Here is a 12160-nt window from a genome sequence, read left to right as displayed (position 1 = left end):
TTTTTGCATTTAAACTTCAATGTTGGAGCGAGGTGTGGAGCGGCCGCTCCCCCCGCCCTGACGTGCTGCTGTTTGTGACCCCCAGAACAACGACAACGAGACGGCGCTGCACTGCGCGGCCCAGCACGGCCACACCGAGGTGGTGAAGGTGCTGCTGGAGGAGCTCACCGACCCCACCATGCGCAACAACAAGTTTGAGACCCCCCTGGACCTGGCCGCGCTCTACGGGAGGCTGGAGGTTGTCAAGATGCTCTTGAACGCCCACCCAAACCTTTTAAGCTGCAACACTAAGAAACACACTCCCCTGCACTTGGCAGCCAGGAACGGTCACAAAGCCGTGGTCCACGTCCTCCTGGATGCTGGCATGGACAGCAACTACCAGGTATTGGTGTGTCTGTCTGCGGGGCTGGGCCGATTGCTGGGGTCAGAGGTCGAGGGAGGGACGCTCCAGAGGGAGCGCTCGTGGAAGATGTGGAGAGCTTTGTGTTCTGCTGGGCTGTCTGTGCAGCTCTGGGTTGCTCGGGGGGGCTGCCCAGAGGGACTGGGGTGCTGTGCATGTCTCACGCCTGCTCAGGGGCCGGGCAGAGCCCTGGACACAGAGCAAGAGAAAGAAACGTCCTTTTGCTGAAGCTATTCTGCCCCGCAGTGCTGGGAGCTCTTGATAGTGTTTGAGGCAAACGTGTCTCTTCCTATCAAGCCACTTGTGAATGTGCTGTTTTCACAGCAGTGGCTTGTATGTGGGTCTTGTCTTTCCTTGTCAGGACACGACCTCTTGCCAAGCTGTAGAAGGGCCTTTGTTGGTCTCTCACCTGGGCCCACACATCTCTGACGGGACCATCCGCATTTTCCATGCCCCATCCTCAGCGCTGTAATAATACTGATGGTCCTGTCCTCAGCTGTAGGTAGTGCTGCCCACACTGTGTACAACGCTGTGTATTTATTGCTTCCGTAACCCTCTAAGCCACGCCTCCCTCACCATTCCCTGCTGTCTGGCTTCATGCTATGTTTCCATTTAATTTGCAGACTGAGAAAGGCAGTGCTTTGCACGAAGCTGCTTTGTTTGGCAAGACAGATGTGGTACAAATATTGCTGGCTGCAGGTGAGAGAATGTTCCCCCTTTGAAGCACTAATGTGGCGATCCCTTCACCCAGAGCTTGAGGAAATCCCGTTCTAGTGCAGCAGGTTTTTCCATCCAGCTGTCAGAGCTCTTCGGAGCAGGTTATAAGAGAGGTTGGCTCTCAGCGTTTGGCTTTAGATTTGCCTCTAGAGCGCTTTTTAGCTCCCCCCAGTGATGATCACAAATGTGACTTGATGAAAGACATGAACTAGTTAGACAGTATTCTTGCTTTTGCTCTTTCTACCCCATTGCCACAGGTATTGATGTGAACATAAAGGATAACAGAGGCCTGACCGCTCTGGACATCGTGAGGGAGCTTCCTTCCCAGAAAAGCCAGCACATAGCAGCTCTGATTGAAGGTGGGTGATGCAGCTCTGCCTGCAGGGAGGAGAGGAAAGCTCGGGGTGCTGACTGTGCCAGGACAGGTACAGGATGTGCCTCTCTAGACCTGGAAACTGCCAAAAGCAAAGCAGCTTCAGGCTGTGTTGGAAGGAACGATGCTCGAACTCTGGGGTGAACTTCTCCAGACCAAATGTTTGGAGGAGGACTTGGGGAGGACTTTTGCTGAAGGACTGTGGCATGACTTTTACAGTGCAAATGGGCTTAATTGAGCTTTGTTCAGCTCACTTTAGAAATTAATTGAAACTAAGGATATTCTAAATCTACTTGCAGAATGCAAAGTAATAGCTTTAGAAATGGTTTTGGTGTAACTCCCCTTTATGTGTCTGTGTAGACAAATAGTCATCCACAGATTTCACATCCTGCTTCTCGCCTCGTTTCGAAGATTGGGCGTGGAGTTTGCAGATGAGATTTACAGAAAAGGCCTTGATTACTTGTGGCTTATAAAGGAGCTTGGCCCATTGTGTCTGTCCAAGTTCAGGAATGAAATGTGACATCTTGGCTAAATTCATACTTTGTAATTACACTGTCTGCATTTCCTCTCAGCTGTGGGGAGGATCAGAAGCATTTGGAGCTGGGGTGCGTTATTCATGCTGAGCATTTGGGAGCTTTGCAGGTTCAAAGCACTTTGCAGACTTTTAACTAAGCTTTGCCTGTGAGGCTGGTAGGTTTTAGGTCTATTCTAAAACTGAGGACAAAGATGGGCTTTAAAACTGAAGATCCTGCAGGTAAAGGCTCTCAGTTTGCCCTGGGAGAGAGCTGCTGTTGGACATTACTCACATCAGCTGATTGCTTCTGGCTTTACCTGTGGTTGGGGGGCTGCAGCTGTGATTGGTTTCTCTGTCTTATGCCTGTTCAGCGATGGAGCTTGTGTCTACAACACCAATCTGCTCTGTGATGCTGTGTCCATACAGCAGCTTTGCAGCTTTCTGATTAAAGACTCTAAAAGTTCAAAGGCCCCTTGTGCCTGTGATTAAAGAGGCCGCCTGCTTCTATTTTGGGATCTGAGCTGCAAGGTTTAATAATGTGCTTTGGTTATTTTTTGGAAACTTAATAAGCTGACAGTTGGCCTTCCACCCGCACGGGAGGAGGTGCCATGTGCTGAAGGGGACGGAAAACCAGGCTGACGTGAGCTGACCCTGTGCCTCACCCATTCCAGATTACACCGTTGGGAAGAAAAGTGCCAAAGCTGCAGAGAAGTCCTCTCCAGCCCCGCTCGCTCCCGCCGCCGATCCCACGGGCCGGACAGCTCAGGGTGGGCACCCCCAGCTCTCCTCTCCCTGCGAGTGCTGACGCCGAGGGCGGGAGCCCCGGTGATGAGCCTGTCTCTCTTCCTCCCCCAGGAGATGTGGACAAAGCCGTGACAGAGCTGATCATCAATTTTGACGTGAACCCCGAAGAGGAGAGCCCGTATGAAGCATTGTACAACGCCACCTCCTGCCACTCCCTGGACAGCCTGGCCAGCGGGAGATCCTCCGACCGGGACTCTGGGAACAAGGAAGCTGAACCCAGCGGCCCCAAAGCGGCCGCAGTCAGGCCTGTACGTAGCTGTGTGTGCTCAGCCCTGCTCACCCCAGGGGCACAGGGGACCCACCTCCAGTGTCAGGTTTTGCAGCAGGCTGCCAATGCCTCAGCTTGAGGAAATCTTTAAACCTTTCCCTGACACTGATTAAAGCAGACAGGTACCTCTCCTTCTTCCCTGACATGTTCACAGGGAATAACTGCACGTATTGCCTACAAGCAGCTGCATCTTTGTGTATGACTTGCACAGATCTGAAGAGAGTACTCCAGGCTTTACAAGGCAACACAAGGCTCCTGGAACTGTCCCCAGAGAAGTCTTCCTCACCTTCTGTCAGCTGCATCTGCTGCCCTGTTAGCAATCCACGGGAAGGCTGCTGTGGGGCAGATGGGACATGGGCCCTGCAGTGCTGGGTCAGCTTCAGGGGCTGTGTTCTGATTGGTTTTCCAAAGCCTGCTCCATGGAGGCATTTTTGGACAAGAGGCAGAGCAGCAATGAACACTTTAACTGCTGGGGGCACAGTAGCCATGGTTTCCCTCTCTGCAAAGAGGTGCAGCCTTTGGCCTGTGCTGAGAGCAAATAGAGTAGAAATGGGACAAAAGCTTTAGCAGATGGACATTTCAGCCAGGTCTCACTCAGGTGAGCAGTACCAGATGCACTGTCCTGCTACTGACCAAATCTTGTCATTGTCTTGTACTAACAGTGTCTGGTGTGAAATAAGTTCAACTCTCTTATAGATAAAGGAGAGGCTGAACTGCAGTGAGGAGGGAGCAGGAAAAGGGATGTGCTTCAGGAGCTCGCTGGAGTTTCTCCCCAAACTTGCTGTTGGAGCAGTGCAGCTCTGCTGCTTCCCTTTGCCATTAGATGGAGCTGTGGCTGAGCAGGAGTTGGCCTGGGGATATGCTCTGCATCTGACTGGGCAGCAGCTCCAGCTGCCCACTGGCAATCCCTGGATATTGGAGGACTTTGGTGCAGCACTGTCTCTTCATCTCTAGTTTTCCATTATAAGAGCTGCCTCTGGCATCACTTATTCCTGTTACTGTTTCACTAAGACACAAGGCATGAGTCTTCCTTTTCTCCCCATCAGCTCATTCCTGACTCCTTTGTGCAGTGCTGTGGAGAGTAGTCTGAGTGTGAAGTGAGACCTGTGCGAACAGGAAGAGCTCTGCCCACATCAGTGTCTGCAGGAGAGGTGGAGGAGAGGCAGCAGCCATTGCCCAGCTCTGTGCTGTCAGGGCTGAACTACTCCTCCATCCAGATTAGTGTGGGGAGGTCCTTGCTGCGTCCACAGCAGTGGGGACTTAGGGCTGGTGGGAGCAGAAGGGCCGAGCTGTACCAGCACAGCTGACAGTGCTTGTCTTACCCACAGAGAGAACGTCCCCCACCGCCTGCCAAGCCCCCGCCCGACGAAGAGGAGGAGCAGCATCTGGAGAAGAAGATAGGTCACAGTGCTCCCTCTGAGGTATGTGGGGCTTGATCTGGGGTGTTTTATGGGAGAGTGGTTTAAAGACCAGTTTTAATAATTTGGGAGGAGCCAAGGATGCTGTTACCTCCTGTGCTAGTCGGGCTGTGAATGTGAAACATTCCCTCACTCAGCATTGCTGCTGTCCTTGCCATGGGAACTTCCTTTGTCCGGTTCTTCCAGGGCACCTCAGTGTTGACCTTCAGCCTTACTTTCCTATTCTTGGCTGAGAATTCCCTTAGGAAGAGGCTTTTCTGAATCACATTGTGATGTGGACCATTGCCACTTGTACAGATCCCACCACGTGCATCTTCACTTGGACCGAAATGCAGACACACCAAGAGTTCCTGCTTCCTCTGAGCTCCCAGCTGTGGAGGAGCTGCGTGGGCTTGTGGGTCCCACTGACATGAGCAGGGAGCAGGGGCTTGAATTCAGCTGAGGATCTGGCTGAGCACATCTGAAAGCTGCCTTCTGCATCTGAGCTGCTTTCTGATGGAACTAAAGCTCTCACATTCCGTATTGTTGCTCCTGGGCTTCTTGTTGCTCATCTTTATTCACCTGTCTGTGAACCTCAGATACGAGGGCTCTCCAGGAAACACGGCTGTGGGAAACCACAAATGTGTCTTGGCAACTTCTGCTGACACCCAGGAAAACCTTCAAAGCAAACCCAAATCTGTGGATTTTCGCACTTTCCCAAGGGCAGTGGGTTGTGTGTGAAACCCATGGAGTGTGTGCCACCTCTGCTGTCGGAGCAGGCTCTGGTTCAACACATGCCTTGTGTTGAACATGAATGTGCTGATCTGCTGGAGTTCTGCAAAGCATAAATGGGATCTGTTGTCTGGAGTGTGTCAAATCCACACGAGACACGAGTGAACGTGGTCTGCTGTAATACAACTGACTTCAGAGAGAGTAGAGCTCCGAGCTGTGCATAAACAGGGGGCTGTGACATTGTGGACTGATCCCTGCACTGCTGTGCAAATGCAGGGTGTAATAACTGGTCCTGTGCCTGGCTCTGGCAGAGGAGAGCTGGGCAGCAGGTCATGGCATAATTGGGAAGCAGAACTTGTTTATGACAAGAAACACGAGGGAGGCAAACGTGCCCTGACCGCTCCTGCTAGAGGTATCTTGCCATGTTTAATTATCAAACACCTGCTGTGTTGTCCTGCCATTAATGGCTTTGGAAGCATGATCCATTAAAGGGAATCTTGCTGGCAAATGGCAGTGACTCACTGGGGAGATCTTGATTTGTGACCAACTTCGGTGATAGAACTTACGGGCAGTGTGTGGCTGCCTGGAAACGACCTTCTGGATGTACTGATGAGGTAGTTTGGGGCTGATCCTTTTCCTTTGATTGCTTCTCCTGGCCTGCTCTGCTTTTCTCTGCTTTCTTGCCTATCTTTTATCACCTCAGTGCATGTTCTCTCTGAGTCAGGCAGGCATGAACAGGAATATGCTTTGGAGTGCTGTAAACATCTCGCTGCAGCATCCCAATGTGCCATCCTCCAGCCCTGCTCTCCTGTTGGAGCCAGGACAGTTACTCATTGAATATTCTGGAGTTGGGCCAAACTCTAGTTTCCAAAGTAGTCTTTTTATTCCTTGCCAAGCTGGAACTATCAGTTAAAACAGATGAGTGTAAACAAACTTTTCACTTTCATCATGGAAAAATGTTGGTACAAACAGGCAAAGGAGCTGATTGTGTGGAGGTGCTTGAGTGGTGCCTTTCACTATCTCCAGAAACCTTCTGGGTTTGCAGTTGAGTAAGAGCCTACATTGTCAAATTAAACTTGGGTTCCAGCTGTTTACTGCTCGTCTCCGGAAGGGAAGTGCAGATCAAGGACAAGGCGCCACGGTGGTTCCAGCAGTTTGGTCTGCAGCTCTGGGAGGGAGGAGAGAGGAAGAGATGAGTTACCCTTTAGAAAGTCTTTCAAAGTCCTCTGCTGTGGATTAAGTACATCTTAAAGAGTATCCTCATTATTCACCCACAGCATCTTATTTTTGGGCTTGGCTAGAAGTGAACATTAGTATGTGCAAACAACATGTCTGAGGAACTGGAAGCTGAACTGGAAGAAAGCTTTATTTGGTTTTGTTGCTCCTGGTCACAGAGCCCACAGAACAAGCACAGTTCTCCAGCAATGGTCTTCATTTTGAGTGAATTTGAGCTTGAAACTCTATTTAAGGCTTGGAAGGATGAGAGGTGGAGAAAATCAAGTGTAACCAGGCCCATGGATACCAGCACAAAAGTTCACAAAGCAGAAGTTGGGAACTATGTGCTGCTGGGGAGCTCCTGCCTTCAGTGCATTTAAAGAGGACAGCACAGGAATCATCATCCACTGGAGTGTCAGGAGAGCACCAGAGCCTGGCAGAAGGTCCAGGCTGCTGCTGTGCTGACAGGCTGCTGCTGGGAAGGATTTTTCCAAGATCACGGGTGAGAACCTGTTACCTGCTGTTCTGGTCTGATGGTTTTGTGCCACCATCTGGTCAGAATTCTTTCCCTAATTTGCTCATTACAAGCTCCTTCACCTGGAAGGGAGCAGGTCTGCCTGGCAGCTCCTGCTTGGAGCAGGTACAATAAATACTTCCCGTGCCGGACAGAGCTCGTTTCCTCCTATTGAGAAAGTTGCTTTAAAAACCAGCTGGGCTCGTGCAGAACAGCACATGGATGTTGGAATCCTGTCTGTGCTGCTGACTCCTGGGTGTCTCTCCAAGACTCCCTAAGCTTCCAGAGCTCCTGGCTGGGTTGAGGTCAGGTAGGTACCGATTTACCCTTGGAGCAGCTCTGGTGCTTTCACTTTGGGGCAGAGGAGGAGGTGGTGTGTGGTCTGCTGGTGAGGCAGTGGGAGGTCCAGGAGTCTGAGCAGTAGGAGCCCTCTCTGGGGGCGTGTTTTGTTCAGACCTGTTCTTCCCTGTCCTGGCAGCAGGTAGAGATCATTTGCTTTCTGGCTTTGGGTTGGCTGTAGTCACACATGGGATCACAAAATGGTTTGGTTTGGAAGGGACCTTAAAGACCATACAGTTCCAACCCCTTGCCATGGGCAGGGACACCTTCCACTAGACCAGGTTGCTCTAAGCCTCATCCAACCTGGCCTTGAACACCTCCAGGGATGGGGCAGCCACAACTTCCTATCACCCCATGCCCCTCCCCAGCTCTCTTGGAGCCCCTTTAGACCCTGTTGCCAGGGCTCATTACCAGGTCGTGTTGAGCTCCTGGGGCAGGGTTGCATCAGTCTGCCAGGATCTGGCCAGGAGATGGTGCTGAAAGGCAGCCGACTGTGCTGGCAGGGTGCCCTGAAGGCCAGTTTAGCCCCATCAGCACTGGGATGGCACCCAGGGACATCCAGGGCCTGTCATCCTTGGCATTGGTGTAGGCCAACATGTGAGTCTGCAGCAAGACTTGTCTGGATCCTGTGCCAAAACCTCGTCCCTGCACATGGATGGTAGCTTTGCAGAGCAGCTCAGGGAGGGTCTGCCAGGGTTCCAAACCAGCTCTAACTAGAGGCTTTGGGGGATTTAAATAAGTACAGTCACTGCTGCACATCCTGGAGTTAAACTGAATTCATACAGTGCTGCCTGATGCCATCCATCCTGAGGTCAGAAATGCTGGATCTGAGAAGGTAGCAGGTATTTGGGCTTTTGTTCTTTTCAGCCCTGTCCTAATAGGGCCAGCAGAATAGTGAATGACAATGCAAATTCCAATAGCAACAGCCAGTCTGAGTTGGGATGAACAGGAATAACGGTCTCAGCTCTTTTCCCCCTCCAGGCTGTCTGCAGCTCTTGCACAGTGAGTCAGTTGGTCAGTGCTGGAAAGTTATCAGCATCCCGAGATACTAAAAATTAAAGGGGGTTTGGGTGGGTGTTCGTTGAGGGGGTTAAAAAAAAAAAAGGGGAGGAGTATTAGATTTTGGCTCACACTCTGCAGCAAAGGTGTTCCCTCTGCTAATTCCTTGCTTAACCCATGGCATAGAGGCCGTGGGCTTTATGCCAGGACAAAGCATTGCTTTGCAGAGCTCCACATTGTGCTGTTCTTCATTAGGCCTCTGCTGCCTGGGGGAAGAGCAGGGGAAGTGGAGCTGAGGAAGAGGAACACCCGTACGAGCTGTTGCTTACAGCAGAAACTAAGAAACCGGTTGCAGTGGACAGGAAAACAAAAGGTGAGTGACCATCCAAAGAACAGAGCACTTCAAGCATTTCTGTGCACTTCAGGAAAATACAGAGGGCAGAGGGCAACTGGAACAATGAAAGTCTCTGCTGGGTGGGGGCTGGAGGGCGATTGTTGTGTTTCCTGGTAATCCTCCCTCTGGTAGAGGAGAGCTCCGAGCGTTCCTGTACAGAGTGTACGAGGAGGAAGGGCAGCTGTGCTGTGGGATAGCTGAGAGATTCTGAGGACCTGCTCTGTGAACTCAGAAATACCCAAATCTTGTGCTCAGCTAAGCAAATGCAGAGGGTGGGAGGCTGGAGGCTGTTCCAGGGGAGATGAGCAACGTGAGCGTTCCAGTGAGCCGTGTTCTGCATCCAGCTGGCGCTGCAGGTTTCTGCTATCCTGCTGTAAAATCAACATCCTGCTCTGTGTTAAAGCTAATTTGAGATGGAAACTAAGAGAGGAGGAAAACAAAAGTGTGTAGAGCAAGAACTAGAACTGACACAGATCCGTGGGGTAGCCAGGTATATATTGAACCAGTCTCTCCTCCCCCAGAGGGACTTCTGTGCTTTACGAAGGATCTGGGAACACCTTGTCTCTTGTGTTTAGCTGTTGTTGGCTTTTTGGCTTTCTTGCAACAACAACAAAAAAGATTTGTTTAGAGAGAAAAGATTTCCAGCTTTATTCAAAAGTCTTGAGCAGGAATTTGGAAGGATTTAATTTGGACTCTCACACTGGAACCCTTCTCATTCTGAGGATGGACAAGGGATGCCTCACTGAGTGCCCTGTCAGACCTGCAGATGTTTTCCCTCCTTGCACCACGTTAACTCTTGTTGCTCAAGTCCTGCTGCTCTCCTTACTGGCCCAGGGTGACACAAGAGGTCATTGTGTTCCCACCAGCACTTGCCAAAGTCCCCTCGCTGCCAGAGGCAAAGTCTGGGAGCTTTTCAGGTTGATGCTTTGCAGTCTGGGCCAGGAACAGACCGTGGGTGACAGCCACTGAGCCAGAGCTTTCAGGCTCTCGTCAGCGGGCAGCTATTGCTGGTTATTCAAGCACGAGCTGTTCCAACTGCTCCACTCCTTTCTCTGGCTGCTGTGTCCAGTCTTGATTAGTGTGAGAGGAGGTGTGTCCTAATTATGTGTCAGATTAAAGTGAAACCTCAGAGTAATGCAGCTGTGTGTTCTTGATGCAAAACTCTTAGCCTGAACACCTGAAGACATCATGAGAGGTTGCAGGAAGATCTGTAGCCTTGTACAGATCCAGAGCAGAGTCCTGTCTTTTAATCTACATCTGGGAAGATAAAAGCTGTGACTTCAGGGTTTGCACTCCATGGAAAGTGTTGCTGTGTTTGTAACAAGCGTAAAGCCCTTCCCAGTGTTGTAGTGGGAGAAATCCAAGGATGCAGTTGAGTTTTCTCATCTTCCAGGGCTTGCCTGCTCTTTAAATGCAGTCAGTGGCTGATGGAGGGGAGAAGATGCATTTAGGGAGTAGCAGAGTCATTTTGGCAAAAAGTTAAACAAGGGCTGAGAGAGGAGGGACTGAAGCCTTCATTGGGGTGTTGGAGAATTTTTCCACCTCTGGGTCAGAAGGGTCCTGGAGCATCAAAGGCAGCAGCTCCATCCCAAGACATGGAACAGGCTAAAGATGCTTTGAACTGCTTCTTGGCCCTCGATCTGAGGGTCTGGGCTTCTGGATGAGTTCTGGAGCAGTCTTTGGTCAGGAGATGAGGAGTTGGGTTCCTGTGGCTGTTGGAAGGGCGTTTCAGGGCAGCGGAAATGCTGAATTTCAGGCACGCGGGTTTAATGGTGCCTTTCATCTGTGATAGCTGCCTTTGTTCCTCTGGCTGCCAGTTGTCCTGTGTCCAGCGAGCAGATGAATGTGGCATTATCCACTGGCTTTGGTGGCCTTTGTGTGTGTTAGAGCAGCTTGCTGTCACATGCTGGAGCGCTGGGAGAAGTTGGTCTCATGTTTTGGGCAGAGTATCAGAAGTGGTTTAAGCCAAATACTCTCCCTTCCCCTTTGGTGTGCGGTCACACGTGTGAAGTCAGGGCACTCAGACCTTGTAACAGGGCGTGAAAGTAAGTCAAGAGTGGGGGACTGTAAGAAGAGTGACCAGGAGGAGACCTCTTAACTCCTGCTGCCTCGAAAGAGATGTGATGGAAGGTGAATGTGGAAAAGATCTTTGAGTTCTCATGTGTCTGGCTTCTCAGAGATCACCCCCAGGTGCTGTCAGCAGTGACCAGCTGCAGGTAGGACTGACTTGGTGCCTTCTGATAGTTATTACAGACTGATGCTTGTTGAGATTGTTCTGTGCTGCTTCCATAGGACAGTGTCTCATTACTTTTTCTGAAGAGGGGAGGGAGTGCACAAGAGCACAAGTTCAGGTGGATAAACTCTGTCTGGAGTGACTGAGCTTGGTGAGACTAACACAGGAGTGTGCCATCCTCAGCTGGGTTCCACGGGCACTACTGGCTGTGGAATGAGCCCGTGGTTCACTTCTACTGCAGGTGAGGGTTATTTTTGCCAGCTTCCTCCTCGGGCCTTCTGTGCCATGGGAAAGAGATTTGCCTGCTCCTCACTTGACAAATTCTGGCCTGATGTAGCATGGAAAGCCTTTTCCATGTGCAAGTCAGAGGCTGCTGTACGCCCTTTCTAGTTTTAAGGTTGGGGATCTTGAGCAAACAGCAGCTGCAGTAACAGCTTCATTCTCCTAATCCAGGGGCATGAGACAAATCCTGCTGTTGATATATATAGGGAAAGAAATCCAGTCGAGGCAGGGTGGTTGCAGCTTAGTGTGGAGTGTTTAGGGAAGTGCTTCGTATCTGGAGTCCTCAGGCTGCTGGCAGGGAAGCTCTTAATTAAATCCTCCCAGGGAAGCAGACAGTCTGTACCCAGGAATAGGCTCGTGATCCCAGGAAGGGTTGGAAGCAGCCTCTCCTGTGGGTGAGACCTGCAGCAGGCTGTGGCCAAAGAAGTCAGGATCAGTCAGATGATCTGTGCTGGGATGTAAAATCAGCAAAGAGAGTTGGGCAGAAGTCCCTGTAGTAGTTAAAAGGTGTAACTGGAGGAGGATGACCCTTCCAGATCCCTTAAAAGGTGAGGCCTGGAGAGCCCTCAGTGTTCCTGCTGTGTGCATCTCAGTGATAAAAAGGAGTGAGATGACTCTTTTCTTTCTACATTAGTTCTTATGTCTGCAGCTTTCAGGACAGACTCTGAAATGTGTCCTGCAAGATGTTCCTCACATCTTCTGAGCAAGTGCTGTTGCCCTCACTCCATCCCTTCGTTCCCTGGCAGCTGCCCTGTGTTTTGGAGTCCCTCCTCAGCTTGCAGATGAGTGGGTGGCTGTGATTGCTGTCCAACAGGAGCCCTTTGTGAGGCACTGGAGCTGGATTTGGAGCATTTTGTTCTGGCTGGACTCAAGTGTTCCAGCACGTGGCACAAACTTTTGCCAGCCCCCTCTCTGCCTTCTGCTGAAATGTCAGTAAAGGTTAAGCTGGGGCATGGAAGAAATAGTTTCTAAGGAAGGG

The 12160-nt window shown here is 50.9% G+C and overlaps 1 protein-coding gene across 5 annotated transcripts in view; it reads left to right on the top strand.

The window, feature by feature from the left end:
* ANKS1A (ankyrin repeat and sterile alpha motif domain containing 1A) overlaps positions 1 to 12160 on the top strand; it is a 75875-nt gene that overhangs the window by 23484 nt on the left and 40231 nt on the right. For all 5 annotated transcript variants that reach the window (XM_017835829.1, XM_017835827.1, XM_017835826.1 and 2 more), the window contains 7 exons: positions 86 to 382; positions 1024 to 1099; positions 1375 to 1476; positions 2676 to 2771; positions 2860 to 3056; positions 4405 to 4497; positions 8528 to 8645. In XM_017835829.1, the coding sequence (XP_017691318.1) occupies positions 179 to 382; positions 1024 to 1099; positions 1375 to 1476; positions 2676 to 2771; positions 2860 to 3056; positions 4405 to 4497; positions 8528 to 8645 (886 nt within the window). In that variant the 5' untranslated portion in view covers positions 86 to 178. The remainder of the gene's footprint in view (positions 1 to 85; positions 383 to 1023; positions 1100 to 1374; positions 1477 to 2675; positions 2772 to 2859; positions 3057 to 4404; positions 4498 to 8527; positions 8646 to 12160) is intronic.

This window comes from Lepidothrix coronata, unplaced genomic scaffold (assembly GCF_001604755.1).
Source record: "Lepidothrix coronata isolate B3197 unplaced genomic scaffold, Lepidothrix_coronata-1.0 Scaffold263, whole genome shotgun sequence".
In the NCBI taxonomy this organism is placed as follows: Eukaryota; Metazoa; Chordata; class Aves; order Passeriformes; family Pipridae; genus Lepidothrix; species Lepidothrix coronata.
This window is presented reverse-complemented; position numbering and strand designations above follow the sequence as displayed.